This window comes from Patella vulgata, chromosome 8, assembly GCF_932274485.2.
Source record: "Patella vulgata chromosome 8, xgPatVulg1.2, whole genome shotgun sequence".
Lineage (NCBI taxonomy): Eukaryota > Metazoa > Mollusca > Gastropoda > Patellidae > Patella > Patella vulgata.
In genome coordinates, this window is record NC_065886.2 from 28,873,504 (window position 1) to 28,887,492 (window position 13,989).

The window sequence follows — 13,989 nt, forward strand, 5'->3', positions numbered from 1 at the left end:
TTACCAGTTTTATAGCTTTTTCTGTATAATGTGAATCAATGGCTAATATTTCTGATGTAGGGTTAAATACTGTATTAGTACAAGGTGTTATTAGATTCATTATAGTTTTTATTGGCTTAGGATCCAGATTTAAATGACATTTCTCCCTTTCATAAACATTTACAACACCACTATATGACCTGAAAATATTTTAAACATTTACACCATCACATTAAGACCGTAAAATATTATAAACATGTACAACACCACTATATGACCTAGAAATATTATAGACATTTACTACACCACTAAATGGAGGCCTGTAACCTAAAGAGGGTGGGGGGGGAAAAGCATCTTCACCTCATGAACATTAACTATTTTGAAAATACTTAAATTAAGGGAACAAGGCAATGTAGTAAGATGTTTAAATGTTTAATTCAACATAGCGTCCCAGGGTGGTTAAGTTATATTTATAGCACGGCTTTCATGAGTTAACAGGTTTCAACATCGAAGTCGTTAAACCTGTTAACGAATGAAGCGTGACTTTAAACATTGACACCTGCTCAACATGCTTGTTATTATTGCACACCATTCCTCGATTTCTACTAAAACAAGTGTAAACCAGCAAAAGTGTGCAATAACATTGAACATGTCTAGTTATTGCATGGTTAAGCTCCACCCAATCTACTAGAGGGAAAACACTCTGCTTATTCAACGAAAAGAACAAAGGAAGATTTCCAGTCCATGTTACAATTCATATTGATACAGGTTAATAGTTAATTTAATTTTGTATACATTTAAAGTTTATTGGATGATAACTTTAGCTTAAAGACAGTCCACAAGATTTTTCAAATTGGTCAAGGCCCGTAGCTCCAACAACAATTGCTGAAAAATAAAAAGGCTTCTCCGACTCTTGATCTTAGACACTGTGTATAAATTTTAGCCTCTATAAGGTCCATATTTCAATGTGGGTCTGTAAAAATGTTTTGGAAACTTACCCACAGACTAGATATTGACCATTAGGTGAGGCTGTTATAGAGGTACCTTTAATACAACCATCATCATAGAATCGATGTATACATGATCGGGTACTCATATCCCATATATATACTTGTCCATCACCTAGGTAACCATATAAATAACTTCATTTTATTAACACAAACAGAATATACCAATAAAACATATCTTATTCTTCTTCAGTAAAATTTGTGTCAGGTGTCATAAAATCAGTTGTTATTATGAAGTTGATTGTCAAATGCTTTGATTTGGGTAAAAAAAAGGTACTGAATAGAGAGAAATAAAATGGGGTTTAACATCCTACTTTTCTTCACTGACTAGGCTAATGAAGACAGTGTGCTATGAGGGAAATTTTTCGTGGATAACTTCATGACGGCCTACTCTTATATCGAATTCCAACTGTCAAGAGATCTTTTACGTGACTCCAATGTACATACGTGACCTCGTGTTTTTGTACCATCAGAACGACTGTATGTTGTCCCTTAAGTTTGCCAAGTCTTCTGTCCTACATCACTGACAAGGGGGGAACATGCGGGAAAATCCAGATGAACATTTTCAGCCAACAAAGAAATTGAACACAGGGCCTCAGGTTAGCGAATCAACATCTTATTGACTGAGCCACTGTGGCTCCCATGCTGAATAGGACTCATTTTTAATCAGTGACAGAACAACCTCTATAAAAATATGTTTAAATTTGTTACTTCATTCAGATCAAGCAGAATATTAGTATATTTTTAACTTAAGCAGTTGGGTGCATGCACTTTAGATCATTAGGTACTATATAAGTTCATTATATTATTATTAATTGGCGTCACTTCGTTTCCCCACTTGTATGTAACAAGGAGTAAGGACGCCTGCCTAACCATGTGGGTTTTCTCTGGGTCCTCAGCTCATTGTTAAAGACCTGTGCTGGCAAGCAATTATTGAAATATAAAATTGTAGCCAATCTGACCTACCGGTGGTTTATGTCTCTATACTGACTAAATGAAGATGGATACCCACAATTCAAAACCAAATTTCTATTCTTTTATTTTTTAACCTAAATGAAAGCAGGTGATTTCAACCTTGGCAGTGGTTATAAAGTCTAGTTATTTGTTCTACTTACTACCAAACGTATACATGAAAGAACCATCCTTAGTGAAAGTTAAATCTTCCACAGTACCATTCATCTTTATACTTTCTATTAATTCCTTAGACTGAAATAGAAAAATACACTAGTCAGTCTAATAACACATAAAATACAATAGTCTGTCTAATAACACATAAAATACAATAGCCTGTCTAATAACACATACTATACAATTCTCCGTCTAATAGCCGGTGTTATGACACATAAAATCAATTTTCTTTCTAGGAATACCCAATAGACTGTCCTGGAATTCAAGTCTCTTAATCCAACTAAGTCCATTAACACAAGATAATCCAAGATTCCACACACGTCAACTGAATATGATGACATTTGCACATAGTTTGATTACACTTAATTATCAAAAACAGATTAAACATTATATGTAATAAACTAAGAAGTAGTAAATCCATAATGTTGTTTTATTATGAATTTTATAATTCAATGTCATTCAAAGATATTGTCTAAATTGTGTTATATTCAACTTGTTTTTTATACTTTCTGCTGTATTTATTTGAAATCATCCAAATAATTTAAAGCTGCAAGTTCATAAGAATAATAAAAAAGGACATTTCTGTGTCGTTTTGAATCAAAAAGAGTTCTAGAACAAAGGTGGACATTTATTTAGATGTTTTACCTAATTTAGCAACAACGTGTTGCATGTGGTTGATTATCCAGTCAAGTAAGAGTTGCATCCCTTCCCAAAATAAATCCCATATTTCATGCATTATTATAAACAAACATGAATCATGACGAAAAAATATGATTAATTAAAAAAACATAGATATGGTCCATGAAGAGAGAAATTTTATATTAAAAAAATTAAGAGTGTTGTATATTGAACTGGCTATGCAAATGGGTTTTCTGAAATGGCAATTCTTAAATCAATTTCATGGGTGTCAACATCTTGTTTTAGGTCTATTTACCTCCCTTAGACTTTGTTCATGATAATGTAAAAGACGGATAATCTAGCCAATGACCTATTATTCTCAAATGTTAACAACCCATCCAGATTAATATTTGTAGAATATGATAGAGACTATATCTCAGGCCGAGTTCGGTCCAGTACATTAAAAAAAAAAAAACCTATTCTTTCAAAATCATAAATATCTTCCACTCTCAAACTAGACAGTCATTACCACTACCAGAGGGATACTCGATTGAACGTTCCGGAATTAAATTTTCTCCATTCCCAAAATAGTGTCAATCAAGTGAAAAGGAGAATTTCGGAGTACAACGCATGTGCAGACTGCATAAAAAATATTTTAACCAATCATGATAAATGAAACATATTTGTTATTTAAAAATATGTCACGATTCTACTCACATCACCTCGGCTGTCGGGACTGGCAGAGTTGTGACAGGGCTGAATTCTGTATCACATGATTGCAATTCTATCTATTCTATCTATTCGACTGACAATCGAGCACCCCCCAGTTGTTCTCCAGTTACATGTAACTGCTTGCATTTAAGAAAAATCAGTAACATCCAAAATAGAACTTAATGATATTACCCCGACTTCCAGTCACTATCACACCTTACCTTTGCAGAAACAAGATGTATGTTTCCATGACGACCTAGGAAGGTAAGGAATCTGCCATCTGGTGAAACACGGAAATGACTTGTATGATCTTCATTCATACCTAAATATACAATAAAATACAAATAATCAAGCGCTAAATATCCAACCAACAGGTTGCTCAAGAGCGCTAATATATTATCAAGTATCATATAGTGTTAAACCGTAACCTTCAGCTCCTATTAGCATCAATTAGCACACATTTTACACTAATGACAGAAACATAGACCAACTGTATAAATTTACGCTATGTCTAGGACACAGAATAGTATTAATTATTATACAATATATAAAAGTTTTAAATATTCCCACCTTTTATTTTTGGTACTATTATCATTTTACCAGCTAACATATCGTAATATCTGAATGAAGGATAATGTGAACCAGCTATAACCTCTTCACCATTATGACTGAAGTGTGCATTTAATATCGGAAATCTTTCTATATAAACACTCTGTATTTTTGCATTATGTTTACCATCAATCTATAACACATACAAAATACAGAATTATTAAAGATGCATTATTCAAGAGCCAAATCTGCCTAATGTAGATCTTTTGTTGGGCCTCAAATATTATATAAATCATTAATTAGACATTTATTAACATGCCAAGCCCATAATCAACCCTTTAACGAAACAGAAATGAGGTTGAACGTCCACTGACTCAATATCAACTATATTATTTCGATACTAACATATGGTACAATTTTATTCCAATAATTTTCTTGTGCATAAGGGATTTTTAGCAAAACAGAAACCAGACAACCCAACACAACTACGCCACTTGAATGACAAATTCTTATGACCTAAAGCGCATGTGTCTGTTGGACCATACTGGTGGTTAACAGGAATATTGCATGAAACAGAAACCCCAACGGGCCAGCTCTTCCTTTATCAAATATTAACACATTTTCGGGAAGAGCAGAGATTTTCCTCACAAGAGTACAATCTTGAGTTATATTTTTCTGGTCGTTTTTGCAATAATAGTTAAAAACAGATAATGCAAATGGAATATATTGCAAATTTCCTTGAAATCAATTTATTCCCAGCAAAGTCATCACTGTTTGGATTTCTGACAAGATGTGGCATTGATTTTTTATTGTAGTAATAGTACTTGTTAATTAATGATTAAATGGCGATTGTGTTTAAATCTCTTTATCGGATGATCTTGAGAGTTGATTATAGGCTTGGCATGTAAATAAATGTCTAAATACTAGTTCATAAAACATTTAAAGCCAAAACAAAGACCTGCATCAGGCAGATTTAGCTCATCTTCAATCAATAAATATGACCCGTACTGGCAAAATGAATTGGAAAGAGCAAAGTCTAATAATGAGCTACAGACAAAACAAGATTGATTTTGATCGAAATTGAGATTTTCACAAAAATGAGTCTATAAATATACTATCTATCAACCCAAAAGATCAAAATAGCAATAAAAACTGATTGGTAGTTAGATCACTTGTGCTCTTGACCCTCCAATTATTGTCTGGCATGAACAATTAAAGGCTCTTGCAACAGTGACCACAGACTGACCAGCATAGAGCCTACCTATAGCACGTAGACGTTCTACATTTGAAAGGCGCGGCATTTTCTAACAAAGATGAAAATAACAATATTAATTTGTTTTTCCAGTTCAAGTTACGTGTGCGTGTTCAGTTTAAGCAAAATTGCATCGATTGACCTCACGAGTTTGTGTTTGCACATGTTTTTCATCTTTATATGCTCAAAAGTCACGTGATCCATGTGACTTTACAATTTTATGAAATTAAAGGCTTATTACTACTTACTATCGTTAGAAACACTTTAAAATTTATTTGACTTACCAGAAAAAAAAATTTGTTGAAATTCATCAGTGTCAAGTTTTTAATTTGGCTGAGTATATATAAATGTTAAAAGTAAAATAAATATTGACACTGAGAAAGTAAAGACGAAATAAAACATATCTTTATATTGTCTTTCAAATGTTCATTAATATTTTTGTTTTTATCTTTCATTTGTTTGCCAATGACTGAATTTTATGATGGATAACAAACACACACAATATTAAGCAAAGCGACCGGAATAATGTTTTGAGGTGTACATTGTGAAGACATTCTAGCAGGGAGTTACTCAATGAAATTTAGAAGGCCTATTATACCATACTCATTTGACAATGGGAACCCAAGCAATTTTGGGCTGTACTATTTACCTGGAAGAGGGTAAAGGGTTGATTTTTAGCTGCAGTTAAAGCAACTTGAGCTGTAGGATGAAATTCTAAAGCTGTTAATCTGGCCTGTCAAATATAAAAAATAAAATCCAAATATTAATAGTTAAACCATTACAAGACTGAATTAAGCTGGCATAACTCAAAGTTTATATGGGGGGGGGGGGGATCTCCATTCTGATTAAAATACAGATCTATATTTCGTTTCGTTTTTTTATACTATCGACGGCCTACACTACATGAAGATCCAACCGGTTGTACTGGAAGGTTGCGTCAGGGGTTGTACGAGCGGCTTTTGACCATATAACGTCAGACATTGATTAAGCAATCAGCGTTGACATTTCTAGTGGTTTACCCACAGTTCCATGCATTGCCCACCAAGAACTCGCCATAACAGACCGTTTCATTGGCCAATCCCTCACTTCAACCAGAACGCCGGTAATATAACTACTCTTCCAGATCCTAGTGCACATGTAGTAAAAACAAGTAAAACAAAATTTTGAACTATAAAAAACAAAATGAAATAGGATCTGTATTTTTAATCAGATTGGGTTGGCCTCAGGTGTATGTGCGTTAGATCATAAGGTCTGTCACTGAGATGAGTGGCATGGTTTTGATTTCCCGCTTGTACGTGACAGGGAGTATATAGGGTGGCCTGTCCTACCTTGCAGGTCCTCTCTGAATCCCCCAGTTGTCTCCCACAGCTAAAGACGCCTACGCGCAAGTGAATTATAGAAATAAAATTGAACAATGTTAGTACCGAAATGACCTAGTCTGTGCCGAGTGGACATTAAACCCCATTTTTCTCTCAAAGTTTCTAATATTAATGAATCATTTTAATCATAACAGTAGGAGTAGATACTGGTAATAATATATAAATTTTACCAACCTGTGATGATGAATCTCTGTTTAAATCTGTACATTTTTTAATCTGTAGAGTTCCTGATGGTAGTGATGCTGATGATGATAGGAAATTCCCAGTTGTATGTAATAATTCATCTACATCACTGTCATCTATATTATATAAAAACAGGATAATTATTGTGTTGTATGTAATAATTATTCTACATCACTGTCATTTATTTAATATAAAATATCCTGTGGACTACATACATGTATATAACATAGTGATGAGATCAATATGATGAAAACTATACTCGATGGAGGAGATGGGAGTTAGAAGGGGCAGCATTGACATTACAGCTACAAAATCTGTGTGTAAGTCTGTAGACCTAGTAGAGAACAATTAGTTATTTTTTGTAAATAATCTTGTATTCAGTTTAGTGTAATGTACCAGTAAATAATGTACATGTAAAGTACCAGTAAATAATGTAAGTGTAAAATACCAGTATCTTAGTGTAAAGTACCAGTAAATAATATAAGTGTAATGTACCAGTAAATAATCTCAGTGTAAAGTACTAGTAAATAATCTTAGTGTAATTAATCTTAATGTAAATAATCTTAGTGTAAAGTACCAGTCATCTAAGTGTAAATTACCAGTCAATAATTTTAAGTGTAAACTACCAGTCAATAACTAAATTGGCAGACAGAGACCTCTGATGTCTTATCATTAACACCCCCGAGATAAATAGTGGCAGGAACTGACTGAGTTAGTCTAAGACAGTTGAATCTTGCAGAATACCTACTTCGCGCACTTCTCGTTGTCACCCATTTGTATAACCACTTCAATATATTAAACAGAGCACCTCCCATAGAACTAAAATAACCCCTATAGTATTACAGCTATAATAGTTCAAAAATAGATAATGCAAAATGACTATTGTGAAAATTTCATTCAAATTACTTAATTCCGAGTGAAGTAATCACTGTTTGTAGTTTTGACAAGATGTGTGCATTGATTGTTTATCATTGTAACCACAGTCCTGGTTATTCAAGCCTTAGCCTTACTTCTCAATCATTAAATGGCTAGCCTATAGCATCGAGAGTTGATTATGGTCTTGCCATGTTAATAAATGTTTAATTAATAATTTATATAATTTAGCTCTTGAATAATGCCCCTTTAATTAAGCAATGTAAAAGGTAATCTTTATGGCAGATCAAACTAAATTTAATTAGAATGACATTTCTGTATTCACAGAAACCACATGAATTTTTATTATTTTTTTAAAGAATATTTGTCATTATTTAAAACTAATCTGATTTAACATGCGTTTTATCATGAACGTAAAAATATCCAATTGTTTTCAGTTATTTTTGATAAATTAGTGATAATTAATGATGTACTAGTAAAAATATATAGCAGTATTTTAAAATTTTGAATCGTTTTTACAAAAATCTAAAGATTAATTGGAAATAAGTTAACTTCAAAACATTATTACAAGCTTAATGAAATACAGGCTAAAATCTAATTTCTTTTTTTGTGCTTTTGATGGCCTATTCTTCATACAGATCTGGCTGGTCAAGGGTCACGTAGGTAAATTTTGAATGAATGAGGTAAATTATTTGTATATGTAATGTTTGTTTTGTTCTCAAATGGTTTATAGATGTCTCTCATAATACATGTACGGTTCACAATTCACCTTAATAGATCATTTCATTGGATAATCTCTTATTCCAGATCTCATTGTCGTAAAGATTAATAAGACCAAATTTAAACTATAATAAAACAAACCGAAATAGGATCTGTGTTTTAATTAGAATTAATGAAATATATAGAAGTGTGCTAGAGAGAAATTTTGCCAGTACAGCGGTCTTAATCTGAATTCCAACTGTCGAACTTTCTTTTAGACGCAAGCCAATGAGTACATGGCAACTCATTGTTTGGGGACATATGAATGAATATTACTTTCCTGACCCCTTGCCTGGCACTACTGATAATAATAACAGATATATTCATAATATAATACTATTTAATATATTACCATCAGAATCTACTAATTCTCTGTCTAACTTCGCCCAATCTGGAGTCGAGTTCACTTTCTCAAACCTAAAAGCAGAAGAACATTACAAAGTATAGAAAAGCAACTTTGTAAAGTAGGGTATTATTGTTACATGAATTATGCAAATAGGATGTGGCTTTCGCAAAACATCTTCACTGACAGAAGACAATGTGAGTGATTTTAGCATTATATATTGTTTTGTCAGGATACGTGTAAAGCTAAGATATCTTATTGGCTAAAGTTTGTCCATTTGACTTTATATTTTGAACTCTGTATGTAACTGTATAGTCAAATCATTTCACATCATATCCTCGGTAGTCAGTATCCCCAGTGATATCGTTACATTCGGGGCATAGACACTCAAATTATCTGGCTTGATAATTGTCCTATTTTTATCGACTAATCAAAAAATTTTAACGGAGGCAACTCACATTTTACTGCAACTAAATCGAGCATACAAACTGCTTTATTGTGATGAACGTAAACAATGACGCTAAGACTGGTATGTAAATTAATTTTTGATAACGTGACAATGAATCATCAAGGACACAGGGCTTATTGGAGCAGAACGGAACAATGCCACAGGGGATAACGAGGATCGTCCCATCAAATCAAAACTATTTGTTTTACCAACCAGTAAAAGTATTGATGTCTCTTTAAGAATATTTACCTTTCCTTTAATCTTTCTTTATAAACATCACCAGATAAACTTTGTTCCGATCCTATCTTTACACCTTTATGTTTTGGGGCATCGGTTACCTGTACGCTAAAAAATAAAACATACATACATGTACAGGTATGTCTTATCTATTTATCTGTTTCAGGGCATCGGTTACCTGTTCGATAAAATATAAAACATACTTGGTGCAGTAAGGAGGACTTAGCAAGGGACAATGTATAGACATGCAAGTAAATGACAGTTGTAGGAAGGAATGCTACTGTCATGCAAAAATTTTGCTCACAATACAATACAAGAGAGGGAGAAATGGGGTTTAACATCCACTCGACACAAGAGAGAGAAAGAGGATTTGACGTCCACTTGACACAAACCAGATCATTTCGGGACTAACATATGGTCCAATTTTATTTCAATAATTTGCTTGTGTGTAGAGGTCTTTAGCAGTAGGAGGAAACTGGAGATCCCGGCAAAAATCCACGAGGCTGTCAGGCGACCCTACTCCTTGTCACATACAACCGGGGAATCGAAACCATGCCAGCCAGTCCACACACACACACACAATACAATGAACGAAGTAGGTCGTTAGAGCAACCTGATTAAAACACAGATCCTATTTCATTTCGTTTTTTATAGTCTCAAAATTTCATTTTACTTGTCTTTACTATACTAGGATCTGGCAAGTTATCATTGACATGGTCTGGATTAGCCAATGAAACGGTCTGTTACGGTGACCTTCTGGTGTGTGGTGCACGGAACCGTGGGTAATCCACTAGAAACATCACTGCTGATTAGATAATCAACAGTCCCACGTCATAGGATCAAAACCCGTTCGTATGACCCCTGACGCAACCTATCACAACAACTGGTCACATCTTCATGTAGTATAGGCCATCGAAAGTATTATAAAACGAACGAAATATAGATCTGTATTTTAATCAGATTTGTCGTTAGACACTATTTCATTTCAACTTATACATGTACATGTATCTCCAAAATTCTAGATATAACAAGATATCAAAAGGTAATACTAATTAGTAGTGTGAAGTTTCTTGGTTCTAATGCTAACAACTACAGATACTGTTATATCTAAATGTGACAGTTAAAGTTTAAGGATAACAAATGATATTAATGAACATTATGTCTGTACTGTACATGTACCTTTCAATATCATCATATTCATCCTCCCATGCAGCTTCTCTATCTTCTCCTTCAAATAATGACGTTCCTACAAACTTTCTCTTTCTAGATTTTTTTGTCTGGAAAAAATAACAGAAAATCCTCATCACTGAATCCCTGTGATTAAATACAATAAATACTATATTGAAAAAAACCTTGAAGGCAATACATGTATCTTCTTGGTTCTACATGTAGTTCTAGTCAATCCACCTCAGTGACAGAGGTAAGGCAAAAAAAGAAGGCAGAGGCTATTTTGCCGGCAGTCGCGCTCTGATTGGTTCATTTTCACTTCCGTTTGACATGCGCAGTTCTCTTATTCCTGGACTTAGCAGTTTTCGCTTTGACAATGATGCCGGCTATTTCAACTTGTGGGCTACTTTGCCATCTGACATTAACCCATAACCAAAACCCTCACCCGAACCCTACAGTTCTATTCGTCTTTTGTCTAACATTACTTCTTTCTCCGTTTCTTATAAAGGGACGAAATAGCCATTGTTGAATTTCTATGGTAGAAACTTTTAAAAGAAAATAAGATAATAAATGTAAATTGTAGAAAAGCATTTAGAATATTATTCTATTTTGGTCGAGGACGCATTTCTGCGGATTTTGGTTTTTAATTTAAGTACTAAGACTGTCAGTGGTTTTTGTTTTTCCTGTAAAATCGCGCTTCTACGCCGAACTTGAAAGACGGGGTAGTCAAAATGGTGGAATATATCAAGAATCGCACAACAGCGCATGTCGAACGGAAGTGAGGAAAAATAGCGTAAACGGAAGTTTTGCCGGAGCCGGCAAAATAGACACTTCCAAAAAAGAAATACTTAAGACCAGGGCTTATTAAATATGATTGTGCCAACTTTTACTAATAATATTTGGAAAGCTTATTCAATTACCTTTCAGAATATATATAGCTGGTTGCTCAGAACTTTGTACGATGGTCCGAATTTTGACTCGGAATATTACCGTTCTTTCAATTTAAAATATTGAAAAATTGGCTATGTTCAGGTTGAGAGCGCGCCCCTTTAATATGATTGTGCCAACTTTTACTAATAATATTTGGAAATCTTATTCAATTACCTTTCAGAATATATATAGCTGGTTGCTCAGAATTTTGTACGAAGGTTCGAATTTGGACTTCGAAAAAAATACCGGTCTATCTTTACATATAGAATATTGAAAAATTGGCTATGTTCAGGTTGAGAGCGCGCCACTTTAATATGATTGTGCCAACTTTTACTAATAATATTTGGAAAGCTTATTCAATTACCTTTCAGAATATATATAGCTGGTTGCTCAGAATTTTGTACGATGGTCCGAATTTCGACTCGGAATATTACCGTTCTTTCACTTTAAAATATTTAAAAATTGGCTATGATTGTGCCAACTTTTACTAATAATATATTGGAAAGCTTTCAGAATATATATAGCTGGTTGCTCAGAATTTTGTACGATGGTCCGAATTTTGACTCGGAATATTATCATTCTTTCACTTTAAAATATTGAAAAATTGGCTATGTTCAGGTTGAGAGCGCGCCCCTTTAATATGATTGTGCCAACTTTTACTAATAATATTTGGAAAGCTGATTCAATTACCTTTCCAAATTTATATAGCTGGATGCTCAGAATTTTGTACGATGGTCCGAATTTTGACTCGGAATATTACCGTTCTTTCACTTTAAAATATTAAAAAATTGGCGACGTTTAGGATGAGAGCGCACCCCTTTAAGATGATTGTGCCAACTTTTACTAATAACATGTAGAAAGCTTATTCAATTACCTTTCAGAATATATATAGCTGGTTGCTCAGAATTTTGTACGATGGTCCGAATTTGGACTTCGAAAAAAATACCGGTCTATTTTTACATATAGAAAATTGGCGACGTTTAGGATGAGAGCACACCCCTTTAATATGATTGTGCCAACTTTTACTAATGACATTTAGAAAGCTTATTCAATTACCTTTTAGAATATATTTAGTTGGATCATCAGAATTTTGTACGATGGTCCGAATTTTGACACGGGTTATTAACAGTTTTTCCCTTTAAAATTTTTTAAAAAATTGGTCATGTTTAGGAAGAGAGTGCACCCCTTTAATATGACTGTGCCAACTTTTACTGATAATATTTGGAAGCCTATTTAATTACCTTTCGGAATATATTTAGTTGGATGTCTAGAATTTTGTACGATAATGCGAAATTACACCTCTATTCTGAGCTAAAGGAATGGATAAAAAATAATATATTATTCTACTTTCATTTGATAGACGTAACGTTGGATTTTATTGGTTGGTAAAAATAGATGAGTTTGGGCGACTGTTGTCTTAATTCTGAATAGGTTGCCAGCTGGATCGGTCAAATAGCTCGCTAGCCGAATAGGTTGCCAATTTGTGTTAGGTGAAAAGGGGGAACCACGCTGGAAAATCCCAATGGCAACTGTGAACTTTCTTTCTTGCACACTGAAATCAACACAGAACATCCAGGTTAGCGAACCAATATCCTACCCACCGAGCCACTGCAGCTCCCTTCAAGCATACATAAGCAGAGAAAAAAAATCACCTGTTTATGTTCTTTTTTGGAGCCAAAACGGTCGACAACATCATCTGCTCCACCTAAAACTAGTACTTCGAGAGCTCGTTCATTTTCAGCTTTCAAATTACGTTTGCTTTTTCCACCTAAAGCTCGACTTGAATTCTTCTTGGTCGGTTTGTTACTAGATTTGTTAGCTACAAGTTCGGTTTGTTTCTTCAGTGCCCTTCTCAACATTTTAAACAATGTGACTATATCAATATTTATAAAGAATAAACAATAATAAAACTTGATTTTATCTGTCAACACGTGCACATGTTTTTAGTTTACTTTCAATTGTCATAAAGAGGTAGATCTAGTACGGTAGAAAGTCGTAAACCAAAAATTAAAAATTGCTAGGTTGGAATTTATTTGTTAAATAACCGTGCTTCTGGTGCATATAGTCAAGGCATAATTCCATTTTGATTAGGGATAGCAATAACAGGAACTGTTTTTGTTTTCAATGTCGTAAATTTGTTCCACGAGTTCGCTCCCCTTGTCAAGGGAAATAAGCTGGCTGATATCAGGTAGCAGATCACTATTGATTTCTCCATTAACTATTCCCAAAATTTCGTTGAGACCAATGGTGACCAGTCCAACGGTCCCGCATTTCGCGGGACAGTCCCGAAAATGTTTCTAAGTCCCGAAAACCAGCCAAAATGTCCCGCAATTGCTTACATGGAATACTTCTATTACGGTAATATGCGTGAATCTACTCTCGCAATAGTCTATTTGAGTATTAATCTAGTCAAAATACTGACAGAC

General features: G+C 34.0%; 1 protein-coding gene across 1 annotated transcript; it reads right to left on the reverse strand.

Moving 5' to 3' along the window:
• Positions 1 to 211: 211 nt before the first annotated feature.
• On the reverse strand, positions 212 to 13,572 carry LOC126829587 (U3 small nucleolar RNA-associated protein 18 homolog). The gene is made up of 11 exons (XM_056102866.1): positions 13,216 to 13,572; positions 10,646 to 10,743; positions 9,479 to 9,574; positions 8,791 to 8,855; positions 6,798 to 6,922; positions 5,894 to 5,977; positions 4,014 to 4,185; positions 3,665 to 3,765; positions 2,102 to 2,192; positions 978 to 1,101; positions 212 to 257 (listed from the first exon to the last, which is right to left on the reverse strand). Exons 1-11 carry the CDS (start codon positions 13,420 to 13,422, stop codon positions 212 to 214), a joined length of 1,209 nt encoding a protein of 402 aa, XP_055958841.1. The 5' UTR covers positions 13,423 to 13,572.
• Positions 13,573 to 13,989: the final 417 nt, after the last annotated feature.

Bases quoted from the DNA above. Each gene is read 5' to 3' on its own strand.
- LOC126829587 (XM_056102866.1), bottom strand. From the start codon at position 13,422: ATGTTGAGAAGGGCACTGAAGAAACAAACCGAACTTGTAGCTAACAAA. The intron at 8,856-9,478 runs GTAAATATTCTT...TTCTGCTTTTAG, and splicing joins AAAGAAAGATTAAAGGAAAG to GTTTGAGAAAGTGAACTCGA. The intron at 258-977 runs GTAAGTTTCCAA...TAATATTTCTAG, and splicing joins GGTCAATATCTAGTCTGTGG to GTCATATAGTGGTGTTGTAC.